This window comes from Kryptolebias marmoratus, linkage group LG18, assembly GCF_001649575.2.
Source record: "Kryptolebias marmoratus isolate JLee-2015 linkage group LG18, ASM164957v2, whole genome shotgun sequence".
NCBI classification, from domain to species: domain Eukaryota; kingdom Metazoa; phylum Chordata; class Actinopteri; order Cyprinodontiformes; family Rivulidae; genus Kryptolebias; species Kryptolebias marmoratus.
The window spans coordinates 8603555-8616527 of NC_051447.1; the positions used below are offsets into that span (position 1 = coordinate 8603555).

The 12973-nt window shown below is 44.5% G+C and overlaps 1 protein-coding gene across 1 annotated transcript in view; it reads left to right on the forward strand.

The window, feature by feature from the left end:
• The first annotated feature begins 11260 nt into the window (after nucleotides 1-11260).
• ptn (pleiotrophin) overlaps nucleotides 11261-12973 on the forward strand; it is a 69641-nt gene continuing 67928 nt past the window's right edge. Inside the window, exon 1 of the mRNA XM_017411681.3 lies at nucleotides 11261-11390. Within this exon, the coding sequence (XP_017267170.1) occupies nucleotides 11362-11390 (29 nt within the window). The 5' untranslated portion in view covers nucleotides 11261-11361. The remainder of the gene's footprint in view (nucleotides 11391-12973) is intronic.

The window sequence follows — 12973 nt, forward strand, 5'->3', positions numbered from 1 at the left end:
GACTTTACCTCAGCCCGACTTGGTCTCCCACTCTGTGACTTGTACCAAAGGACTCTTGACAGGACTTCATCTGCCTCCTGGGCTGTGCGGACTTGGTCTGGTGTCAAAGGTCGGGTGGTGTCAGCATCTTTGATCAATTTCAGAGCACTCACTTGGATAACACCAATGCCGTGACATGGGTATTCCCGTTCCACCACCACAGACTCCATCGACGCGCTTATGGCTTCCTGCCCAACTTCGGCCGTACAGCCCTTCATGTAGCTCTCAATGTCCAGCGGGATACGTGACAGTCCATCAGCATCTGCGTTGGTCTTGCCTGGGCGGTAGCGGATGGTGAAGTTATAGCTGGCCAGTTCTGCGACCCATCTGTGATCAGTGGCGTTAAGCTTTGCGGTAGTGAGCACATATGTTAGTGGATTGTTATCGGTGTACACTACAAATGATGGGGCATGGTACAGATAATCTCGGAAACGTTCACAAATGGCCCACTTCATCGCCAAAAACTCCAATTTGCCGGAGTGTAGGTGGTACTTTTTCTCTGCTGGACTAAGAGTGCGGGACCCATAGGCTATTACCCTCATTTTACCTTGCTGTCGCTGGTACAGAACAGCACCTAGTCCCACCAGAGATGCATCACAATGTAGCACAAAGGGTTCTGTAAAGTTGGGGTACCCAAGGACAGGAGGTCTGGTAAGTGCATTCACAAGCTGGTTTAATGCCTCTTGGTGGAAGCTAGTCCACTGAATGGGTGAGTGTGACGGTAAGTGGCCTTTACTTTTCTTCACCCCCTTTTTGGACTTATTAACTGGGGCTAGGGCAGAGCCTTCAGAGGGTGGAGGGCTTAGCAAGCTATAGAGCGGATGGGCCACGCGGGAAAAGTTGGGGATGAAAGGCCTATAATAGGAGAGAAAACCAAGCATTTGACGTACCTCTCCAACGGTTGCGGGTGTTTTCTCCTTTAAAGCCATCACCGGGGCCAACTCTGCTGGGTCCATTGTGTACCCTTCGCCTGTAACCAGCTTTCCCAGGAACCTGACACTTCGCCTGAACAGGTCACATTTCTTTGGGGTCAGCTTAACACCATGCTCTTTGTAGCGCCGGAGGACCAGGCGGATGTGCTCCAAGTGCTCCTCAAAACTGCTGCTGTGCACTAGGTTGTCGTCCAAGTATGGGAGGCAAATAGTGTCCCTGAGACCTGCCATACAATGTTCCATGCTCCTCTGGAACTCAGCGGGTGCGGCGCTCAAGCCAAAGGGGATGCGTACCCATTGGTAGAGCCCCCAAGGTGTGATGAAGGCAGTTAAGGGTCGGCTCTCTTCATCCAAAAACCCCTGATGGTACGCCTTGCCTTGGTCTGACACTGAAAACCATGAGCTCCCACCCAGTGCATCTAGCATGTCTTGAATTCTGGGTATCGGATGGCGGTCCGGAACTGACTTGCGATTGAGCTCCCTAAAGTCACAGCAAAGGCGAAGGGTGCCATCTTTCTTGCGGACACACACCACAGGTGAGGAGTAGGGAGACCTTGCTGGTGTGATCCAACCTTTGTTAAGAAGATCCTGCAGATACTCTTTCACTTCCTTGTGAAGAGGTTTTGGAACAGACATGTAAGTTTTCTTTACCGGACTCAGGTCATGCAGAGTTATATGCATTCTTAGGGAAGGGATGCAGCCTACATCATCACTGTCATATGCGAATGCCTCGCATTCCTCCTGCAACATCCTCCTCGCAGCTGTTTGTTGACTTTCCGTCAGGTGCTGCAGATCCACTGGTGGATCCCATGACTTTGGTCTCTGCTGAATCTTGTGTGCCTGTCTGTCATTTGGGTTGTGTGGCTTTAATATCCTACTCTTTCCGTCCTCTTGGGTCAGCCCACTTACTTTTGTCTGGTTGTTTGCTTCATATACTGTCTTTATTGGTTCAAGGTGTCCAATCACTTTATGACTCATTAGATAAATGGTGTGGTCTGTGGTGTTAGTCACTGAAATTGGCACGTATGGCACTTTTCTGTCTGGTATTTGCACCAGTACATCATTGAACACCACACCCTCTGGTGGTGGGTCAGCCACCTCAGCTAGGAAGAGCATTTCCTGGCCCATAGCATGTGGGGTAACATGCGCTCGTACATAGACTGTTGTGACCCTATTAGCTGGCAAAGGCACTTTTTTTACCCCAGTTCTTACCACACCTGCCTTTGAATCTTTACTGTTGTTCCGTACAAGCTTGACAACATCATGTGCGATTTGTGCAGTAATTTCAAATGCTTGACTTACATAGTGGGCGAGTAGTGCTCTTCCGCCTTTAGTCTTTCCTTCTTTCCTGTTGACAATAGCTTCAATCACATTGTAGCCGATGATGGGATCACTAGCCACGGCTGGGTCGCTGGAGACCAATATTGGCACTTGAAGGTCACTAGTTGGGGAGAAATCACTGTCTAATTTGAAGCTGACTTCTATCCAGCCAATGTAGGGGATAGGCGTGTCATTTGCAGCAAACACTGTGAGCCTCTCACTATCTAGCAGTTCTGAAACAGGCCTAACAACTGTGTGGGGAAGGTGGTTTTGCCTCCAGTTTTCATTTACAATGCTGGACTGTGCCCCTGAATCCCACAATACTTTGACCGGGTGATTATCCATAAAACAGTTCACCATACATCGGTTCCCCACCAGGCTTACTAACCTTGACTTGCGTTTAGGGGTTAGATAGCGGACTTCCGTTAAAGCTGATGGGGTAGTAGCTGGCATTTCATTGGAAGATGGTAGTGAGTCCAGCTGTTCCTTGTGGGACCGGTGGTTTTGGACTACTGCTGGTCCCACCTCAGTAGTCCCTCCCCGTTTCCCGTCGACAGCCTCGGTGCTCGGCATCCACGAGAGTAGTGGCCCTCCCGCCCACATTTAAAACAGTGTAAACAGTGCTCTCCTTTCCCCTTGTCTCTGCACTTTTTACAGCCTTTTTTCCGTTCTTTTGGTGCCCTAGTATGGGAACTGGTTTCTACAGCAGCCAGAAACATTTCTTTCATTTCTTTGCGAAGTTCTTCTATTATTTGCTGCGTTCCTGATTGAGTCTCTTGATTTCTAACTGTTTTCATGGTTACTGCAGTCGAAGGTTCTTTGGATTTTGTGTGGCTCTGAACAGGCGTCAGGGTTGTCTGGCATTCTGTTTGGAGCTCCTGCACCTTGGGATTCTTGACTGCGGAGGACCTTTTCCGTTTCTCACATCTTTCATTTTCTAGCTTCGACGCTTCATTGACTTTCTCGATCAGCTCTTCATCTGTTATGGTCCGGTCACCGAGAAGAGGCAGTAACTGGTACTTAATGGAGTCACTGAGCAGCCCAGTTTCAATGGAGCGGAGGAACTTGCGCTGAATTGTGGCTCTGCTGTACAGTTCATCTGTCTCCTCATTTGCTGCTTTCCATAACAGTTTCTCTTTGAGTTCAATGGCACGAAATACAAAATTTAGGGCCGTTTCTTTGGGTTCCTGGGTGACATTGAGGAGCTGATGGTAAAGCTCAGTGGGGCTGTCTACTCTGTAGTGTCCCTGTAATATGGTGAGCAGTTTGTTAAGTGTTAACCCACGTTTTATCTCCAACATGTCTCGTAGACACGTTCCTGGACTGATGGCCCTAATTACTGCTTCAACGATTTCAGTCTCTGAGTGTCCTTTTTCCATTCCATTTTCCATCTGGCGCACTAGACTGAGGTAGGACAGCTTATCCTTCTGCCCACTCTCTCCAATCTGCCCGGAAATCTTGAACTCCCTCCTCAACGTTACCTCTTGCAGCGGTCGTGTCGGCTCTGGTCGGGTCCTGAATGGACAGCCTGCGGTCTGGGCTGAAGTGGCACGTGGGATTGGGTCTTTGAGATCTTTCTGTAATACAGATTCTTTAAGTGGGGGTTCCTCTCCTGACCGACGATTAACTTCACTTAGTTTCTGAATGTATGTGGCTGTTTCTTTATAAAACTGTTCCACTCTATCCTCTTCTTCGCTTTGCTCTATTTCATCAAACATTCCTTCTGCCAACCTGATGAGTGTCCTTTTGGTCCTGCTTTGAGGCTCTCCACTGTCCAGGCCGGGGCATTTCAGCTGCCTGCAGACGTCCATGAGAGGCTCTCTCTCCAACTGCCACAAGGTTGCACTCACTTGATCACGCAGAAGCTGTGCTGCTTCCATATTTTTTTCTTTCTTTTTTTTTCAAATAAAAAAGGTTCGTCTCTTCGGAAGGAGGGTGGTTGGTGATGGTGTTGACTCACTAGCGCCACCTCCTGGCTGGCTCGCCAAAATATGTTACACTTTTGAAATGATGGGCCAACTCATCTCCAGTGCATCATATTTATTTAGGTAAACATCCTGCAACCTGCAACCAGAAAAACACAGTCGGTTAAAGGAGCTGCTCGGTGCTTCTCTCAACTGCTTCAGCAAGTGGTGGCTAACTTCTTCTGCTGGGGTAACAATAAAATATTTACACTGCGGAACTCAACAGTAAACAGTTCAGTATAATCACAAATCAGTCTGCATATTTCTGCCTCTTCTTTTCACATACAACAGGTATTAGCTAACTTAAATTCACACAAATGTATTTTATGAACTAGTACTATCATACCCTCTAATTATATTGGTAACAGTTCCCAAACCAAAACAAATGGCCAAGTAGTCAATACCGGCATTAATCACAGACTACTAACTGTGCTCGCAAAAGATCTGGAACCACGTGCACACATTTATGCTGGCCTTACACCACATGGAGTTCCACATTAGCTTAGCAACACATTTACTCAGTGTAATGTAATTTAGTTGTAATAACCTGCTTTTACTGATGTTACCAGCGTCACTATATGACCAAGCCTCTGCCTCCCGGCTCGAACAAGAAAACTAAACAGAGGTCGGTGGTCCCACACCGTGACCGTACTATGCAACAAGCTACATCTTTAGGAATGCTACAGCAAAACACTTTACAGACGAGGCTTCCGTCCTCGGCTCCCGGCTCGAACAAGAAAACTAAACAGAGGCCGGCGGTCCCACACCGCGACCCACGATACGACCACTGCCACCTCGAATCCATCTATTTACTACCCAGCTTACCTGCAACCAGAAAAACACAGTCGGTTAAAGGAGCTGCTCGGTGCTTCTCTCAACTGCTTCAGCAAGCGGTGGCTAACTTCTTCTGCTGGCCAGAGCGTCAGGCACCTGCACACATAACACCGAGCGCCCTCTGCTGGTAATACTTATACCGTACTTTTAACTAATGTAATAGATGATTTCAGCAGTAGTCTATCATTAGAAAATGATCCTAACCCAAAAATACAATGGGGGCGACTATTTTAATGGGGGGGCTACTATTTCCATGTACATAACATACATATTTTATGTTTTCCATAGTACCACACATAGAAGAGGATCCAGTTAGGCATTAATCATCCGCCCATTCATCCGTTTTCTTTCACTTATCCAAAGTAAGGATGTGGCGATGTCAGGTCCAGGAGGGAAACCCAGACATCTCTCTTCCCAGCAACACTTTCCAACCTTTTTGTGGGGGATCCCAAGGCATTCCCAGGCCAGAAGGGATGTATGTATAGCCTATATAAATCGGTCCAGAGGGTTTTGGTCTGCCTTAGTATCTCCTCCCAGTGGGACATGCCAAGAAAACCTCCAGAGAGAGGTGTCCAGGAGGCATCCCAACCACCTCAGCTGACTCCTTTCGATGCAGGGGGGCAGTGGCTCAGCTCCGAGTTCCCTCCTTATTCCTAAGGCTAAGCCTAGCCCCCCTACAGAGTAAACTCATTTTAGCTACACGTATCTGACATCGCATTCAATTGTTCATGATCCAAGTTTTCCAACCATAGGTAAGGGCTGGAAAGTAGATGTTCGAGCAAATTAAGAGACAGCTCTGCTTTGTCTTCACCTCAGTAGGCTGGAGCATGCCTTTATTATTGTGGATGAAACCCAGATTCAGGGCTAAAGATTAGGACCTTTAGATCAGTGGCTCCAAACCCTGGTACTCGAGGAACACTATCCTGCATGTTTTCATTGTTTCCCTCCTTCTCAGCATGCCTTCATTGGCTGCAGAAGCCTGTTAATCACTCACATATTCAAATCAGGCGTCAAAGCAGCGAAACGACTAAAACATGCAGAGTAGTGTTCCTCGAGGACCAGGGCTGGGAATCACTGCCTCAGATGATATTTTCTGTGCTGTTTTATATTTTTAAAAGATGTTAGATCTTTTTTCTCTTTTCAGACTGAGAGGCTTTGGTTGTAACTTTACTTATGAATCAGTGCTCCTGACATAATTTCATAACGTTTTATGTTTCTAGACCCTGTGCTGTTTATAAGTTTCAGTTATCAGTTGTGTTTTTTGTTTTTTTTTTAATCCCCCGACTCTCACAGATCGAACCCTCGCCTTCTTTAAAGTTGTCGAAAAGTGACTTTTTCTGCCATTTCCTGGCACGCTCGTCTGGGCTGTGTTTTTTGATGAAGAGACGAGAGCCGTCGCAGCTGCTGCTGGAACGCGGCGAGTGACTTTGACGGGCTGATTTCATTTAGTTTCATCAGACTTTCACCAACGAAAAAGCCCGGCCGCTGCCACTCTCCTATCGGACTGCCGGTGGACACGCTGAAAAGGGGGTTAGCGGAGCTCGACGGGGCTCGCGTCCGCCGGCAATGTTCCGACTCGTGATGACAGCTGCCATTTTAGGCCGGGTGGAAATAATGAGGGGAGCTGCTGAACTTGATATGAAGATTGTGTTTCACTCAAACTTCTGTTTTATCTCTGTGAAGGAACTCTGCTCATGGGAAATTGTTTGTCATCTCAAATAACCAAATGAGGAGAAGGATATCATTGAAGCTCTGTGTAGATGGTGCTAAAGCATATGAGGGGAGGGCCGAAGGGGGTTTCAAAGGGATGACATCTATTATGCATGAGCTGAATGTGAGACAGGAACAGTGGAATAGTATAGGTTTATCAGCGGGTGGGTATGAGTCATACTAAGTACTGACCATCTCTGGGGCTGATGCTCGAATCCCCAACAGGGCAACATGATTCTGTACTTGTGGAGCTGCAGCAGAAAGGCAACACTTCTAGGGCCGGGCTGCACGAGTTTCCAGTAGATTAAGGTGGAATGCAATGATTACAATAACAGAAAAGGTCAGATAAGTGTTTTGTGGTTAGAAAGCTGGATTCTGCAATAATGCATTTGAGAAAATGTACTACTTCTTACTATTCATCATGCTTCTTTAAAAAAAAAATCAATACCTTTAATAACGAGGTTCTGCCTTCGTTTCATCTTTTGATGAGGATCTTCTTCATTCTTTGTTTTGCTGCTGGCCTTTTTGCCAACGGATTTCACCATTTTTAATCAGTGTTGCACGGCCTTTCTCTCATCTCAAAACAAACTTTCAGCTGGGTGAAAAAGGCGTTCAAAGAGCGCGACTCGCTTCCTTTTCAGGGGGCTTTTCAAGTTCAAAAACCTGTGAACGGTCGCAGTCTCTTGAAATCTATAGCGTCAGGCCTCACCCTTCACCTTTTTATTATTATTTTTTTTTTCATAGCGTCCTGAAAGGAGCTCCAACTGAGAGGCAGAAAATCTCATTTTCAGACTTTAAACCTAGTAAATCAGAAAGTTATCTGACTTCTGTGAGACTCCCTCTGGAGTCAATTTGACAGGCACAGATAATCACACTAGAGAAAATAAACATAAAATAGAAATAAGTCTAATTGATTTGAGTGATAATTCAAGTGAAACTTAAAAAGCTTTTCATCCCTTTGTGGCAAACTTTGTTTTACGCAGATGATATTATTATTGGCGCCCTGCTGAGAGATTCTTTACTCAGCTACAGTTTTAGAGGTCAAATCCAACGTTTTACCTTCAGCTTTAGAACACACATGATACATTTGAACACTGTCGCTGTCTGTTATGTGAGCTGTGGTGAATCTATTGTTTTGACAATGAACGTGTTCAATCTTACAGTTTTCCAACTTGAGGGAAAAAAAGAACCACTACAAAAGTTAAAACAGAATAATAATCATGTCGTGAATGACTGAATAGCACCTACAGAGCAGCCTCTGTTGATATGGGTTCTCTAGTACCCAAAGAGGTGTGTTTCCAGGCACTAAGAGGTGTTTTAATCTCGTACAAATTAAACCATCACAGGCGCTAAATCAATAACCCGAGCCTAAAAAGACAGCCTTATAAATCCATATACAAGGCCATTTCTCTCTGTGTCGACTTCAGAGAGTTGATAAAGGCGGTCTGACATCATTCCACGTGCCTTTGTGGACAGAACTAATGGCACACTTTATTGATTGTGTGTGCAGTAATCTGTCAGTCAAGGCTTTCACAGCTGTGGAAAAGTGCTCTACAGGGTCATCTCCAGCCATCTGGCTTTCCAAACGCACAGAGTGTATCCTGTACTTATTACCACTCTAAAAACGATCCGTGGCAAGGAATATGAGAGGAGAACAAGGCAAGGACAGAGGGTGACGTAAGATTAACCGCCAAGAAGTTTACCGCATGGGACTCTGGTGTTTTCACTTTTAAAGTCACATGTTGTTATGCTGGTGTTAGCATTTGGCTCAAAGTATCACTGATCATAATTATGGCCTTAAAGAGCTACAAACACAATTTAGCACTTTGGGTAATTTCCAGGTAGCGTTATAGACCAAGGTGTTCCTACATGGACTACAAAGAAAAAAGGGCTATAAATGGACAATAAATGGGAACCAAAAATATTACAGTACAAAAGCCTCTCTCTTTTTGACAGTTTTAACTCATTTGCATGCTGCTATCATAGGATGTGGTTGGAAAAAGTCCAAATTCAGACGCTTTTGAAGAATAAACAAACGTAGTGAAGGAAAAATGAAGCTCCAATCACAGCTAAAGGAAGTCTGACAGAATAAAGTGCAACTAACAATAAAAAAGAATGAACAAACAACAGCTTAAAACCAGCATTTGGAAAAAAAAAGTTAAAGTAGAAGTTGATTCGATACAAAACAGGTGTATTTATCAACAGATTAGGATCTGGTGTGATGGAGAGCAGAAAATACAGATGGGAAGATGAATCTTTGTAAAGCTTTTAAGCTTTCCTTAAAAGCTTGTACAGAAAAAACAAACAAAAAAAAATCAAAGCTTCAAAGCCTCCGGCAGACTTTACCAATGACATCTAGTGCAGTTATAGCAGCCACAAACATCCTTTACTACAAATGAAGTGATAGCAAAGACTGGAATCAGTCACCATACTTCTGTTTTTTTATGTGACATATGAAGCCTCAGACATCATCAGTAACATGATCGTGGAGGTCCAACACAAATCTGGACACAGTGTTTCAAACAAAATGGGTTCAGTCGAGTAAAACGATCATTAGCGTCAAGCATTCCATCTCTGGCAGGAAGTCAGGCCAAGTTTCTGCTAGATTTTTATAAACAGGAATTTTTTTAGTTTTTTGTCCACACATTTGAACAAAACAGCTGAACCACCAATGCCACGCCACTAGGTGGTGAGAACGTCCACAAAGTACATTCTCAGCTTGGCTAAAGACTTGCACCAGCTGTAGCTTTTTTTCTTTGATAATATAGTTTCTACTCAGTTACGATCTACTTCAACACATGATCAAAGATTATTGCCAACATAATTGGGATGAAGTGAAACAGACGCAGAAACCCATCCAGGAAAAATGGCTTCAATGTTGTTTTAGTGTCAGAGCTGAACATATTGAGGTTCTCCTTGGGAGGGACAAGGATGGACAGGATTAGGATTGAGGTCATCAGAGGTACAGCACAGGTTGAAGGACTGGGAGATAAAGTTAGAGAGGCCAGACTGAGATGGTTTGGACATGTGCAGAGGAGGGACAGTGGGTATATTGGTAGAAGGATGTTAGAGACGCAGCTATCAGGAAAAGGACAAAGAGGAGATATATGGATGGAGTTAGAGAAGACATGGAGGCAGTTGGAGTGAGGACAGAGGACGCAAAAGTCAGAGTTAGATGGAGGAGGATGACTCGCTGTGGAGACCCCTGAAAAGGAACAGCCGAAAGAAGAAGCTGTTTTGGTTTCTAGGGCACAAAGTGATAGGGAGCATGTGCGAAATAAGCTGCTACGTCATCATTTCTGAAAAGTGAATATCACAGAAAGAAAGTCACCATATTTGAAATCTATAAAAAACTGAAAAATACAAAAAACAAAACAAAACACAAACCCCCAAGATTAAACGACAACTGTCTGTATACAAATACTACTCCTATTTCAAGTTTACAATAGGTGTAATAAAATCTATGTAGTTTAAATATATTTCTGTTTTTGAAGTCCCAGTTGGACAAAATTCTTTTTTTTTTTTTTTACTAATTTTACGAGTTTTGTGATGAACAGACTGAAAAACTTCAACTCATGTCAATTTTGTAATTGCATTTTCCGTTGGTTCTCTATGAGCTGTCAGATTGTTTTCGAGAGGCACATCAGAAGCAAAAACAGCAGTGAATCCATCTTTTTTCCCCCCACCTCTCTTTTTCCTTCTTATAACTGTGCGTCAGTGTCCAAAAGACAAAGTGAGTTCTGAAACGCGCCACGGAAACAAATGCATTAACATGCCAGAAGTAATTATAGAAACACCGCTTTTGTTTGTAGTTTTTCACCTCAGGTGACCAGAAGGCGCAAAATGAGACATGAATGCTAATTGAAATGACTGCTCAAGTCATGCACATGATGACAAAGTAGTTATATTTCTTTGCGGCCATACACAAAGCTGAAACAAATCAAGAGTTTTTTTGTTTTGTTTTTTAAATCAATATAGTATTGATTGGTTTGCACTCACTTTTCCATGGATCAACACAATATTTTATGTAACAGTGTGCTTTGATGGGTCGCTCTGGGCTCATGCAACATTCCGTTGCTCCCACCGCCTGAATATCAGCCTCTCTGTTGGATCAGTGTCGCTCATTGTCTCACTTCTTCCTCTGTTTATCTGCGAGTCTCTCCTCTGCCAGCTCTTCCTTCCGGCCCCTATGGATTTCCTGTGCGCTTGGGTTCTTAAATGCCCTTTTTTTTCTCTCTCTCTCTCTCTCGCTCTCATCCTCCCATCTCACATCTCCTCTCTGGTGTCTCGGTGAGTGCCAGGCAGGGCGTCCCCTGGGGTGACCTTCCAGGGTAATGAGCTCTTGATCACGAGTCAGGAAACTCTGAGTTGAACACCCCACCCTGTTACCCTCCCCTCAATCCATTCAACACACACACACACACAGAAAAAGAAAAAAAAGTCTACACCGCTATCGTGTGCTCAGCTCACAAAGAGGAGTAGTATTGGAGAGGCAGGGTAGCAGGGCAGAAGTGCAGATAAAAAAAAAAAAAAGCCTAGAGAAACTATTGCTTTAAGCCCTGATGTATAACTACAAGACCTCCAGAGTAAAGTAAGTGGATTCTTTTTTTCTAAGTGCACACATATTGAAAAGTTTCTTTTTCATGTGTGATGTGCTGATGAGATGGCTATTTGAGGAGCCAGACAAGCAAAAAAGTTCTGTGTGCAGCTGTATTTCTGCAAGACTTCATTGCACAAATGGTTTTAAGGCTATTTGGTGCATGTGTGTGTGTGTGTGCTTCTCTTGGGGGTGCAAACCTTTGGATTTTTGATGTTCCTATGAGTGTGTGGGATTCATGCGTTCCAGACTTCTGTTCACATTTCTTAAAAAAAAAAAAAAAAAAACTCACACAAAGAAAAGTTTTTGGTGAAGTTGCAAAAATCCATGCACTTGGAAGTTTCTCTTGTAGTACCTGTAATGCAGCTCTGTTCTGATATTCCGCCTTTTGGTCAACAAACGGTCCTTTTGTAGACATGGTTCTAATTGCTTTTGTTGTTCGCCCCATTTAAAGCTGCCTTCTTCCTTGAGGCTGTTGATACAAGATGATAAACATGTGAAAATATACAAAATTATTAAGCTTAAAAGCTGAGAATTAGAGCCGCAGATGGAGAGTAGCTTGTAGACAAACTGGGTAAACAATTGGAAAGACAATAATCCAGCAGCCATGGGCCATGGCGTGTAGAGTTAAATCATTAACTGAGCCGTTTCCTCAGTGATTAGACTTCAAACATCCATATGTTTTGTTTATTATTGCTATCAGCCAAAAAAACGTGCAAGCCCAATTAAGTCTGTCTGCGCATGTAAACTGGTTGATGTCAACCACTTTTTTTTTTTCCCAGGATGTTGTAATTTGGGTCAGGCCTGACTAGAATGACAAACCCCCGCACTGCTGTATTGTATCACCACTATGTGATCCAGCAGACCTTCTGCTTGCGTTGCCATGGCTTTCTACAGCCCCAGTATAGCAACCCAAGTCAGACCAAACAGTGTTCCTCTCTGTCTTATGAGCATTCCCCTTCGATAGACAAAAGCTTCCTCCGGCTCATTCTTGCTCGAAATGAGGTGTTCGCTTCATTCCTTTGGAGCACAACACATGGTGTGGTCCTAATGAAAGAGCGGGGAGAGATTAAACATGAAGTGGAGATGAGCTTGAGAAACCTGCTTTGGTCCGGAGGAAGTCAGAGCACAATGTGGATTAAGCTGGATGACAGCCAGCGGGGTCAAACCCATAAAACCGCTTCGTTTCTAAGTAGGTCCTGGCATTTTCCCTCCAAGATGGCCTCTCGGAGCCCTTTAAGAGACATTTTACACATTCTGCCCTTTCCTTTTGTTAAAGGCTTGCCCCACATCCTCCACCACGTGATCTTGCCTATATGTCAATGTGTTTAAGCAAGAAAAAAGCCAGTTCATTTCTTTCTGTGTCCTCACAAACGCTTTGATGAGACTGCGCTCCACGGAGGAGCTGGAGCAACAAGGCATAGAATTGCGCCGTTAGGGGCCAGTGAGGACCACTCCGGGGTGGGGGCACTGTGAAAGGAGCCAGTCCTTGTCTATAGGACACAAGTAAGTGGGAAAAAGAAGGAGAAAGAAGGTAAGGGGGGTGCAGACGTACACAAAGGTCCTCACATTGAAGG